The sequence below is a fragment of the Opisthorchis viverrini genome (genome assembly GCF_000715545.1).
Source record: "Opisthorchis viverrini unplaced genomic scaffold opera_v5_249, whole genome shotgun sequence".
NCBI classification, from domain to species: Eukaryota; Metazoa; Platyhelminthes; class Trematoda; order Opisthorchiida; family Opisthorchiidae; genus Opisthorchis; species Opisthorchis viverrini.
The window spans coordinates 136,287-150,413 of NW_008751907.1; the positions used below are offsets into that span (position 1 = coordinate 136,287).

General features: G+C 42.9%; 1 protein-coding gene across 1 annotated transcript in view; it reads left to right on the top strand.

The window, feature by feature from the left end:
- The window catches only part of T265_09012 (hypothetical protein), a gene marked incomplete at both ends in the record, with an annotated part of 137,165 nt that overhangs the window by 35,647 nt on the left and 87,391 nt on the right, over nucleotides 1–14,127 (top strand). Inside the window, 2 exons of the mRNA XM_009174973.1 lie at nucleotides 2,505–3,329; nucleotides 6,888–7,004. Coding sequence (XP_009173237.1) covers nucleotides 2,505–3,329; nucleotides 6,888–7,004 — 942 coding nt within the window. The remainder of the gene's footprint in view (nucleotides 1–2,504; nucleotides 3,330–6,887; nucleotides 7,005–14,127) is intronic.

Sequence of the window (14,127 nt, forward strand, 5' to 3'; positions counted from 1 at the left end):
GCTTAAGATATCTATAGGAGAATGCGAAAATCGAACAACTACTGGCAGGGAATTTGGCCGGTGAGCCGTATCCAGATACGCTCCTGTGCTGCAGCCTAACAGGTGGGGACCTCGAACCAGTTGGACGAATATACATAAGTAGCAAATCGATGTTGAACTGAGAAGCCGGAGGCAAGAACGACACACAAATAATGGAACCGGTGCGAGCGACTCCGTCAACATTGCTACATTAGTCAGAACTCCATGCATGATTAAAGTGACTTGTCATTGGCATAGTCACAATAAACAGCTGAGGTCGCAGTCCATTACCTCGCCAGCCAAAACAGTCGCAAGCGGGGGTATCAGAGCTGAACTATCGCCTTCAAAGATTACTTGTAGCTATGGTTATGGTATTCGGAGATAGCAGTGTGCGGCTTGGCTGCCTGAACTGCAGCCTACGTGTGTTTGAAGTGTCGTATATGTTGACTAAATCGGCTTGACAGACAGGAGGACTCTCCTGATTAGCCTAACCTCTCGACAGTTGAACATGGTTTGGTCCGCCGTTACAGGACCGCATCTCTAAGTCACAAGTATTTCGTTCAGCTCTCCGATAGCCTAATTCACACATCACGACAGTACCCACGTGCGCACTATCACACTCAAAACGAGGTTGTAGGCATGTGACAGGCGAATGCAACTCGTGGCCCTCACCGGAATAACTGAGTCAGATCAAGGTGGCACAGTCCGACCGCTTCAGAGACGTGTTATAGACAGACCAGTCAGACTGGTACAAGCGGAATGCTCACCAAATGAAACTGATGCAAGCTCACCAATCCAGCTAAACGCGTCTGTTGTTGTTCTTGGGCAGCCACGGCACGACACAACCAGCAAGTGCAAGCGACATGAATCAAGCAACCTTGCCGACTGCAGTTCCACGAGGGGTTATTTGTTGAGGCGCAGCATGCTTCAACAATAAACATGCTTATCGTTTTAAGCTCCCTAGATAACTTCTAATGCAGTTTGCTTATTTATTGACTAACATTCACTGTTGGGAGTATCCAACAACCGAATATGGTGACCGAAATTCGACGAATTATTGATTTCCTTCACGGAATTAAGGGTAATGTAATATACTGAGTGGGGAGAATTGTGGAGAATCTGTCTTCAGTCTGCGTACACCCGTCTATAGTGCTATCAAACCCAGAACATGGATAAAAGGGAAGAAATAAAGCTTCGATTCGCAGACTACGGCAGAAGTTTTGATAAGGACATACTCACCTACAATTCAAGGAATGAATGAACTGCGTCTCCAACAAGTCAGCCTGTGAGCGGTGATTTGCAGCGAGGAGTTCATTGTTCAGCTATCTTGTTCACTGTTGTTCATCGCCTGTGCTTAAATTAGTGTTCATCTATGTTCTCTGAGACTAGTTCGATTACGATAGTTGTGTTCACCAGTCCTCAGCCGGTTTTGTTGTTTCCTCCCCGCATCCGTCGCACAGTGCACTAGTCAATTAGCAATTACACCATTAGCAACCGTCTGTTTCATATCCCTGAGAGGATCAAACGCGCCGTGCTCTCCTGATCACCTGACCCAGTTGCTTCAGTGGGTTGTCCTGCACGAGCGACATTGGAGGTGAATCCGTGAACTACACTTACTACTTACGCTCACAAGCTTTCGATCCAGTGATTTGTTCGCCGAAATCAGATACACATGGGTGTGCATTGGATTATTGGAAAACTGAGCCAAATGCTTTGAGGTTGGGGAGATACCACAGTGGCGTAGGTAATTGAAATTTATGAAGACAGAGCTTACTCATGGAAGGCTGTGGACGCCCTAATGCTGGCAACTGACATTATCCTTTTGCCGTTTTTCTTAGCTGCTTTCCTATCACACGCATCCGTCTTTGGAATACTTCCCACCGTGCAATACTTCCTGCACTAGGCTTCCGGACAATTTGGTGGTCGAAACAACAAATTGCCCAGATATACTTTTTCCAGAGTAAGCTTTAAACTTCACCAATAAACAGGATTCTTAGTATGTGTGTGGTTCACTGCTTCTCAATGCTCGTGAGAGATCACGGAGGCTGGTCTCGTAGAGCAAAATACCCGTATCCAACATGGATGGGTTTACGAGCAGTTCACTGGGACAGCCGTCTGAAACGGAATAACTAGAACCTCCCATCATCATCCATATTGTCGCTAGAGTTTTACGAACTTCTAACCATAATGTTTTGTCTTTGAAAATCTTGTTAGTGAACCCGTAAACTTACCGAGACGGACTTACTTTGCATACACTTATTATTTAAAACCCTAGGAAGGCAACTTCCACATGGTTTACCAAGTGTCTGAGTTTCTTTGTTCAGATGCAAACAGTCAATCAGCCTACGATAGATATTTCCAATCCATTAGATTGCAACTACTTGGTTATCACAGAGATCGGTGTAGGTGCACAGATGTACTTTCGTGTGATCTAACAATTCCGACATGTGTCATCTCGTTTTTCCTCCACTTCCTTCTTCCCGTAGAAAGCGATCACAATTACGCCTTCAAAGGTACATTGAAGTTGAAATTAATTCCGGACGAAACGATGAAGGAGATACCTGTGTATCTGGATATACAGGTTGGAAAAAATCCACGCAGCTCTAGTGGATTGCGCGGTATCGATCCCCATCTACACGAGTTCCATTCAATACGTTTCCTTATGCCCATATTTCACCTTTTGGATGGCCTGATTGCAACCTCTTGTTCTAGTGACCCAGATGTTGGTCGCGCCCGCACCTACAATTTGTTCAGTTTAGGAAGTGCTTTTCAAGAGGAATTCAAACTTCAGTTTGTGGTCCACATTGAAGGTGTTGGTCGAATGTCAGTTATTGCCCGCTTGCGTGTGGAAGATGAATACAGCTCCTCCTACTCAAGAGGAACGTTGGATATGGAAGTTACTGCAACTGAACCATTCACTTTGGTGACTCGCAGTTACACTGAGGGCACGTATAGGAACAACGATCAAGGTCGTAATTATTACACATCGTACCATGTGGACAATTACGGGCGAATCATATTCCCAGAGCAGCCGACGGCATTCTCGGCAGAGTCTCGGGGAACTACAATGGAAGAAATTGCCATGGATGAACTCGTGGTGCGGTGGTCTGGAACAGGAGAGGTCAGCTCACCGGGAGCTGACAACCCTGCTGCGGGATGTCTACTCCAGTCGGGAAGTCCAGTTCCAAAAAATCAACATTTCTACTTACGAATGCAAGAACGAGGTTACTGTGGTGTGGACTGCTCCTCTCCAGACGGATTATGTAATCTGTACTGCGTAGATGTTACGTCGGTCCACGCTCGTGAGCCAGGTGTGTTTTTTCACGGCAGCTAGGTTGTTCTGGTTTACACGTACTTGACCGCTAACAACTTTACTTGTTCGTTTTTCAGTAGGACGTCGTCGCTGTTTTATAGTGACATTGATTATTTAGGTTTGATTGTTCTGATTCTGTTTGGCTTATGTAATTTCAGATTACGTTTTGCTGGTGTTTATTGTCTAGTCATACGCATTCCGAGACTTGGTAGTTAGCGAAACAGGGCGGCTACCGCAGTTCGTGGTTGTCCGTGACAATGGAAAGCTCGCATGCGCGAATGCGGTTAATTGTTGAAGTCGTTTTATCATTGACCCTGTGAAACTCAGAAAGGACGTAAACTGTTTCAGGCTAAGGGTTTTGCTCCGACATGTACTTTCGGTAGTTAATTTTATTGAGTCTAACGGATCCTGACGCATTCACCTGTCTAGAGCGAAGATAATTATAAAAACCTGAATGAATCTTTATCTACAAACACCGAGCACCTTCTGATCTAAGCACGGTTAAAGGAGGTTGCCCTTAAGTTCTGTTTGTCTTTGATCTATTAGACTTGCTTCCAAACATTGGAAAGAATTATTTGCCATCACGAAACCACATACGTCAGGATAAAGGCTCATTAACACCACAATACCATCGCCGTGGACTGTCATTAGTGTAAACGTTGGCTTTACTGCCATAAAACCGTAATGGAAGTAGACCGAATAAAATGTCCGAATATCCGGAAGTCCTAAGGAATCCTTCTAAAGAAAGCCTCATTTCCTCAGGGGAAACGACCAAGAGCAGTGTGCGTGCATCTTCCATTTAAATAGACAGATGGGTCTGTGTGACACGTTGGATCTAAATGCCCATGGTGGATTGACCCATTATTGTCTGCGAACCTCACGCCCAGGTACAGCATCAGGAAGTGAAGGGGAGCTCACCATTTGAGTTGGTTTAGTGGCACATCCTGTCTTGAATCCCACCAAGATGGTTGCACAGATCCCACAAAACTTATCCCGGTTGTGGGTGTTTTGCGGCAAACGATGGTCTCGTGTATAGAAAACATACCCCAATCACTTAAACCTGATGAAACTCGTGAGTTTTCACAAAGGAGATTACTCACAAGGTTGCTGAAAACAGCCCACGACGGTTTTCACCCTTCTTGGGGCTCATCAGTTAGGCTCGATCCCCGAGTTTTCGTCAACCTTATGTTCTATTTGAACCCAAATTGGACTGGTTTCGACAAGTGCACTCATTTGCAAGTCAGTTTGGTTTATGATGTTCATTAACTGAATGTGCTGCTCACAGTCCGCCTTATGTTTCATTTGGTAGGAGAGACTCGATTAAATCTCTCGTGAAAACCCTATTGNATTGATTCGCGAAAGTGTGTCTGTCAAAATTTCGTGAGTTGTTAGACAGAATCGTAGACATTTGCTTACAAATGTCGTACATGCTGGGATCCGTTAAACCCTGTTGTAAGGCAGACGTGGGATATTAACTGTCTAAAGGCGCCTGAACGTTTCAGATAGGAGAGGCCCAGTTTTACAGCCACGGTCGTTTAGGGGACAGCCATCTACCCGTCGCGGTGTTTGTTCCCGACAACAGAGGTGACAAAACTGGGCAAGTACAACTCGCGCCTTGCACGTTAACGAATATTATGTATCCTAGTGTATTTATGGCTTGTCCAACTGCACAGGTAAGCGGGCTTATCGACAAGCTCACCCTTAAGCTTTGACGGAGCGCATAATGATGCGAATCCTAAAGTACTATCCTCTACTTTGATGAATCAGCCTGTGTGCTCAATTAGGAGACCACTTTTTGGCCTACACAAGGATGACCGAAAAAATTCACTTCCGTAGCCACCTTTGGTCTGACACTCCGGAGGGTCTGGACTGCAAAGCGAGTAACTGACAATAAAAAAACACCAAATACATACGCCATACATCACACAACAATACAGTGACATGAAATAGGGCACAATGTGGTGCTACTCATTACATGCAACACTTGGATCTAAGGAGATGTTCCGAACTCACGTCTATTGCGTGAACTGACGAACCACAAGCGGCCACTTTAGGCAACTGCAATCCTCCGGAAGACAGCTCGGACTGCCTTCCACCCAAATTTCACTAGATAACAAACTGGCAGCATGCATCAAAAACGGCCGAAGAATAAAGCAGACCAAATTAATTCTGTCAAAGACAGACAGCACAGAATATGATTAGTGACTGTTCATTTGGTAATCCGACAAACAGCTAGTTGTTCAAATAAGTAAACCCAAGGAATACGCAGGCTGCTTAAAGAATCTGTGGTAGATAGAGCACACCAAAGCAACTAAACCCAATGCATTATCAAATATGTGGCAATTTGTGTGTCAACCTTGTACTCCAACACCTCTAACAGGATTGTTTATTCCCTGTCCCGTTGTGAGTTATCCTGATGCACAAAAAATAGCCAGACTCTGGAATGAAGCCATATATCAGGATTTCGACCCCAGTCCATGTGGTTTTTCTTCTTTACAAACCTGAAAGTGCATGCATGACGTAGCCATCCACCACAGATGGAGGAACGCTGATCAGCTCTGAAGGTCTTTGAAGGTATTTTCTCAAGTTGTCGAACGTTGAAGTGCGTAACAGCATGAGTGTCTCCAGTTAAAACAGAATGGTTCTTCCAAAAAGAGAAATCATCGAAACTTTGGAGTCTATGGAGTTCAATCTTTATGTTCCTACTTATGGACAGACGATAGTGGTCACTGCGTTATGGGTTAGTATCTTTCTGAAACCAGTCTCTGTCCAGGACTTCTGTGAACGTTTTGTACTAACAAGACTGTGGCAACAAAATCGTCAAACTGAGTAAACAAGCTAAGAAAACAAAGGCTGTTCCATGAAGTAAACTGCCCACAAGGTTGCTGAAAAATCTTCGACCTTGTGAGTAGTTCCCTCTATGGAAATATACTGTGCTACCTCGCATATCGTGCCAACTGAAACATGAGGCGGCCTGTGTGCAGCACATTCAGTCGTACAATATAATACACGAGAGATTCAGTTGAGTCACTAGTTAAAACCAAATTGAATTGCAAATCAGTGTATTTCTCGAAAGGCTGTTCCGTTTGCAGTAATCACTAATAAAAGCCTCATTGTAACGTACAAAGTGTCCAGAGTTTATGCTTATAGAAAGCTAAGCAATTTGGGTGAAACTTCCCAAATTGAAGTTAACAACAGAAAGCCTCATATTTTTGGTTTTAATGCTATCAGAGGCTGCAGTCTGTTCGGACTTCGCGGGTCAATTAAACCAGGGAACATATGATTCTGCCGTTAAACTGTGAGACCTTCTTTGAGATACTTTTAACTGAATTCAATTTATTTCACTTTATTTGCCTTGTAAGTCAGATTGTAATTGTAATCACAAACATATAAACAACCAGAGGTACAGACTTATCTTCCCTATCAAACCCTTGATGCATTTTTTGCAAGATAAACCTGCAGTCAGGTCTGTTTGGATTTTCTTTTTTCCTTGGTTTATGAAAGGCTCACTTGAAGGGAAAGTAAACATTATTTTATTTTATGTGATCACCCTTAGATGCTTGCACTTGTATCCACTGCCAACGGGAAGGGGAGATATGCAAACCAGCAGGTTCATCATATTCTTGTGACTGTGCCCCTGGTCTACTTCGGATGGTGGATCAAACTTGTCAAGGTAAGTGGGGAAGGAGTTTGGATAACAAGGTTATATTTATCAAATAAAACATCGGTTGACATACAGGTGAATAAGTATCCAACCCTTATCAGTAGGCGTTTAAGTAGTATGTCACGAAGGTCTTCGCGAATTTAGAGTGCTGCCCTTTAGGTGTAGGCCTTGCCAGATGAGACACTTTCGTCAGTTGCTACGATGTTTTCTTTTTCATAGGGGAGGTACTCTGAAAAGAGAGTTTCCTAAGGACCGACCTAAGAGAGAGAGAAAACCGGATCCAACTGCCAAGATTCCATCCTCAACAAGATGGTAGTTTGGAATCTTGTGAGCGTCGCGAACTTCAGATATTCCAAAATTCTATATTTAAATTACTTTTGAACCAGTAAAGTCTATATACTTGATGAAATCCCTTTTGGAAATGTTTTCCGTAAAAATTCGCTAAATCCATTTGTGATCGATCAGATTCACCTGGTTGCCTTATGCCTGCAGCTCAATTTCTTTGAGCACCAAACGGAGGCTGACCAGTAATTTTTGCCCTGTTTGACTTGATACGGAGTCCAAAACCACTGCATTTCTCGAGGAATACTAGAAGCCTGCCACATGAAGAATAAGATGGGTTCATTCGGATAGCCCACATATCACACCGTGTTGTAGTATACTGGGGCATCACTCAACCCGCCTACATACATACGTGACGAATTCTCCTACCATACTTGGCATTTGTTTCGATTACATTTGCTGACCTTAAGCCGATGTGCGTGAGTATAGTGAGGAGTTTGGCAATCAGAAGTTATCCGTTAACCACACATTGAATAACCAGGACACCTGGAATTCTACCTTCCGAAAAGTTTTTGATCCTGGCTACCGACTGATCATCAGTTGGACCCCGTTTGTTATGCCGGTGATAATAGGCCTCAGGCTATTTGCACTAGTCCAAAGAAAGAACTTACAACGTTCACAATCGGTCGTTTTCTGGGGTCCGCGGTCAGTTTTGATCAAACAGAGTTTAGTCTAGAAGACTGCACTCAATTTCTAAGACTCACAGGTGCTAGTAGCGATGCGACGGCAACAGATGGAACAGAACCCATTTACTAGGAGTTGGAGCTCCATTTAACCGGCTATTTCGGCGGTGTATCCTTAGATGGTGTTACCCATAGAGGCTATTTTAAACCTCTTCTGGATTATAAAGCCATTTCCGAAGTGCGCCCTCTGCATCCCCTTCATTTCTGCATTGGCCGCCAGGGTAAGAAAAGAAGTAATCAGACAAGCTTCCATTTACCCAATTAAGTTCTTTGTGAGGATAAGGACATTGCTGCACATGGGTTCAAAGAGTTACTCATCGAATTCAGAGGAAGTGACGTTTTTTACTGGGAGACTCAGATGACCCGGTTTCATGTTTTGGTTTTTAAAAACTACAAAGAAAGCAAAATACGAGGCACTGGGAGATGCCACGAAGCCTGATGCTACATAAGGTGGTGAGTATTGCCAGGGTTTGGTTGTTGGTCTTTTCGCCAAGTCTGACAAGTGAGCTGCAAAAATTTGCTACCAATCAAGGGAATATCGTCAGTGGGCTGCTAGACGTCCACTTGACATTGTTTCCTCAGTTGGTGACGAAACGTTTGTGATCTAGTTGCCAACCTCGGTGAACAGATCATCCACCAGGCAGTGAATCAGGGGCTAGCTAGATTTCGCGATACTGTTATCGGCAGCTTTCTCGGTGCAATTCACACATGGTGAGGAATATCATGAAACGGGTCTAAATGGTTTAAATAGCAATGACCGCAAGATCGAATGAGGTTGGTGGAGTCAGACAGGACAATTCGTATTCCTAGGCGCATAGCAAACTAGGCACTTGCAAGTGACCTGTAGTTCATAGTCATTTTGCATTTCAGTAAAGTGGATATAGTCAAGACCAATGCGGCCCGCGTGTGATTATATCGATATCCAACTTTGTCACATGGTCACAGCTGCGCTTTGGAAGAAAAGAGGAGACGAATCATAGGTAAGGTTTGTGTGCTGAAGAGACAGGCCCTCAACTAAGCCGCGGACATGCGCATAGTAGTAATCTGAGTGATCGTACGAAACCGAGAAACTATCGGACAGGATGCCTGATTTCTCCATTGAAACGCTACGTTTAGGCATTCACAGGAAATCAGGAGAAATTAACCGCTTCCGTGTGCATCTCTCTCTGAATTGCACCTATTATCTGTCTGCTCTCTTTTCTTCTTATTACCAATCTGCTCTATCGGTGGTTCTTCTAAAATTGTACGGGCGTCGACTTGGGTGGCGCGTAAATTGGCTTTGCATGTCTCTGCATGAACAAAACAGCTGACGCAAGTGGTTCAGGTTGGTGTTTTTGTTTTGAAAAATATATCCGTTTTATGCATGGTTTATTTTATGTGATTATCGTACTACGTGAACCACGCTGATAAGCCGATTTTGTTTCAGTTATGATCGAACCGGCTTTTAATTGCATTCTCTTTCACTTTGCTCATAAGATGCTGGTTGAGCTATTCATGAAACTTGTGTAAACGAAAAATTGCAAAGGGACCTACTGAAACTTGTCCCAAAGAGTCTACTAGGTCTGAAATTTCTCGAACGTCGAAGAATTTAAACGCTCTCTAAACGCTCCTAAATCCCCAGAGTATTTATGATCTAATCTAGCACACAGAAATCACTGTAATGTTTCGTGACTTAAATCAACTGAGGTGCGAATGAAACATCATTGTTTACCCATTATCCCAATAGGTATCTGTTACAATTCACAAGATGCGTTTTGCTGATGGCTGTTACCTTTTGTTTTGAAAATATATCCGTTTTATGCATGGTTTATTTTATGTGATTGACGTACTACGTGAACCACGCTGATAAGCCGATTTTGTTTCAGTTATGATCGAACCGGCTTTTAATTGCATTCTCTTTCACTTTGCTCATAAGATGCTGGTTGAGCTATTCATGAAACTTGTGTAAACGAAAAATTGCAAAGGGACCTACTGAAACTTGTCCCAAAGAGTCTACTAGGTCTGAAATTTCTCGAACGTCGAAGAATTTAAACGCTCTCTAAACGCTCCTAAATCCCCAGAGTATTTATGATCTAATCTAGCACACAGAAATCACTGTAATGTTTCGTGACTTAAATCAACTGAGGTGCGAATGAAACATCATTGTTTACCCATTATCCCAATAGATATCTGCTACAATCCACAAGATGCGTTTTGCTGATATTTCTTACCATACAGTTCTGTAGTCATTGGTTGTTCCGCTGAGCAAGACTAATTAACTGCAAGCATGTCACCACTGACCGATGATGCATCATTCTGTGGGCAGTTTAGAACTGCGCCAGTGGACCTGCGTGATGTTCTTGTGTTAACATGTTGCTGGTCTGGACTGAATTCCGAAAGCGTTTGGTTTGGTCTGTTCCCTGATGCCGTAGTAAGGTTTAAGCTCCTGTGCCAATGCATTGGTCGATACTGGGGAACTGTCACTGTACTCCCTTGGCTTCACGATGTGGCCTTTGCTGACGTGACTCCTGCCTCTTAGTGTGTTAATGTAATGTTCAGGCTAAGTTGCTGGTGTTTTTTTTACGTGGGACTAAGTTTTAGACTGTGTCCAGATTGACGTGCTGATTAGTCAGATCGGTTGTGGAACCCAAACACTCTCGTTCATTCTTGTAATTCTGATTGTCAGACATTAGACTCTTTGACTACTACCCCTGCTACTGAGCACCTACTGATGATATCATCTGGATTATTGGTGAGACATGTGCAACTGACTTAACGAGTAAGCCAACGACTGCAAACACCACTATTTATTGGTTGCTTCCACCAATCAGGTTGGTCACGTTGAGTTAGGCGCGAAACCAAAAGAGACAAAGTGTTCAAACACAGGTTTATCAACAAAGGCGGTACTATGAATACGATAATAGAGTAGTAAAATTGCACAGACCACGAGCCTTAGGATGACACCGGTTTCTATACACATTCTGAACGACAAACTTTCCTCCACAGAAAACCAAGATTTATCTGACTCATTGAGAATCATCGGTGAAATTTTGAACACGCGAGGTTTCCTTTGGTATTTGAATACTCTTGTACGATTCTATGCGGTTGGCTTGCACAGGATATCAAATGGGTCATCCTGCAACTGCAGAGACTTTATTTCTGATATGCATTATTATTGGGTGACAATCAGAGCAAGATAGTCGCATGAAACTTCCGAATTTTCTTCACTTCAGCTATTCCACTGATGCCATTTTATCGGTCTTTCACGAAGAGCTACAGACTACTTGAAAGGCTGGCGGTATTTTTTTCCTGAGAAGCAGAGACTGACTTTCATACATATGTGAGCTGTGGTCACTTATAAAGACCAACCCAAGTTAATGAAGAGAATTTGCGCTAGAAACTTCAGATAAACATAATATCTGGATCGTGATAAAAGAATTAAAACTCAAAATGTGTTTTCAGTGTTCTGACCAGAATCACGCTTTCTATGCAGGGAATCCATAACACTAGGTACCGAAAGACAATTTTTTTGATGTAAAGATATTCATGTCGCTAAAATAATCATTGGTTCAGTTCAGCAACTATCTGAATATGAGCAAAAGATAACTCACATAAGAATCAGAAGGTCCAACTCTGTTGACGGCCCGTCGGGTATGGGTCATATTCCTCCTTGAGTATTCATACTCTGTTCTCCATAAGGGAAAATTCCTACTTAATCCCAACGGCATATTTCTTGTTCGGTAGTTAATCAACAATAGCTTATTGAAAGCTTCTGCAATGGGGCTCGCGAATTTCATTTATGCCTGCGTGTTTTATGAAGATGTGTCTGATGTGAGACGGGATTCGGTATTTCTTTTGATACGATTGGGATCTTTTTCGTTGTGGGGCTATGCTTCATCGGCAAGAATGTATTCACCTATGAAAACAAATTTCCCCTCCTTCGTTTTGGATGACACAATTACCTCATTGGAGACTTAACGGAAGTGGTCCGTAACTGCAAAAATTTCTGAGCGCTACGGATATCCCCCATTCGTGATGTGGAAGTACCACATTTCCAAGTGGAGCTCATGCCGCAATGAAATTTGACTTGAAGGCACCTTGCACAAGCAACAAAACCCAATTCAGAATCCTCCGTGAAGAACTGGATTGAAATTTATCAGTGTCAACCAGTTTAAGGTGAATGCCGTGTAAATTAAGCAGGAAATTGGTGATCAAATGGCTATAGCATTAGTTTTTAATTGCCGCCCAAAGACTAGTAAGGACGCGTTGCTGGATAACGAACGGCTAATCAACGCATACAGCTGTTGCATTACGACTGGTCAGCGCAACTCCAGTTGGAGAGGCCTGTGTGCATATACACGAAGAAGCACAAAAATGGGAGTTAAAGTAAGATTTCCGGGTTTGCTCCAAATGTTTCGCCCGGCTTACTTGGATAAGATTCTTGTTGACAATGGAACAAAGCTTACCTAGTCATTAGAAAAACACACTTAGTTGCATACCAATTCCTTCTTTACGGAAATCTCGTCTGAAACCCAGCGGAATCTCTTCTTTATGGTACTTTTCAACTGAATGTGCTTCACAAACACGGCTTCAGGTTTCACTTGGTACGGTATTTAATTATCACAGTATATCTTCATAAAGGAAACTACTCGCAAGGTTGCTGAAAACGCTTCGGCAGTCCACGACTAGTTTTGCCCTTTTTGGGGTTCATCAGGTAGGCCCAGCCCCGTCAACTTTATATTCTAAGTGAACCCAAGTTGTACCAATTTCGACGACTTCCCTCATTTTTCGTTGGAAGACGTTGTGGATATTTTCCAAAACAGCAATCCAACTGTTGTTGTGCATGGTGGATGTGAAACCAAATGGCACATTAGGGATATCATCCGCATCGAGTGAACACAATCAGAATGCAAAACACTGGTGTCTGAAATGATTTGGCTAATCCTATTTTGGGTGCATGTAAAATAAATTTTCCGTTAGGCTTACTTCAGGGTTCACTTGTACTCGACGAGACCTATCTCGCGAAAGCTTCCGCATATACTAGTATAATTTGAAATATCCAGATGATTTGTGAACAGTTTCCATCAAAATTATGTAAAACGCACAAGGATGTAATTCGTGAGCAGTCACCAACTACCTATTCTTTGATATCTTTTTGTATTCGTAGGTCAGTGAGCTTAGTTTACTCAGCTCAACTGTCTCATGTTAATTACCACTTCACTGTGGTTCTGGTGGCATCAATATTGATAGTACCGGTCGATCAGCATTGTTGCCACGAACCAACCACACACAACCAAATATGGTGGAACTGACGGTAAACACTGGTCTGAAAATTTGCCGTTCATGCAATCCCTGTGGTTTTATCTTCTGATAGCACTGATGTGACTACAAATTTTAGATAAGGAATTCACTACGAACTAATCAAAGAGACTGCGACAAAACCCAATATTTTTCACTGAATTTCTAACGTTTGAGCACTCAGCTGGGCGATGGAACACCGGTTATTTCATGGATTTACCCAGTTAGTCCGCAAATTTCCTGATTTTTCACTGATCAGCTATAATTAGGTCATGAACGTTACTTGAAATCTTACTAGCTGACACTATTTGAAGGCTCCCAGACTTCGTTAAATCTATGAATCTAGAATCTCGAGTACATGTTGTTTATAAGCAAACGGGAGTCAATGACTAGATGTCATATGCACAGGTTCAAGAACCAGAAAATTCCGACGGCTCCTAGCACAAGTCGCCAGCCAATTATGAAAAATTTCAAATTACTGCTATTTATCACTTCACAGAGTGCTCTATTCTCATGAATTCATTTCAAAAACTGTCCTAGAAATGTTTCATTGTTTTAATGAACATATCAGTACACCAGTGCACCACGCAAGAGAGTTCAGCAATTTTGTGATTGGGCTGTGTCGTTAGCCAACGTACTTTCATGTACAATCTTTCGAGAAATTATGCAGCTGTCCTACCATCAAGGCATAGTTTTCGGCGGTTTTCTTCTCTGGATCGTGAAAGCAGACGACTCTTGAACTGGACTCTATAAGTGGTCATTTCGTAGAAGTAAGTTATCCTTCATTGTCGGGGAAACTGACGTCGGTGGAATAGGGTGACCACCCTCTT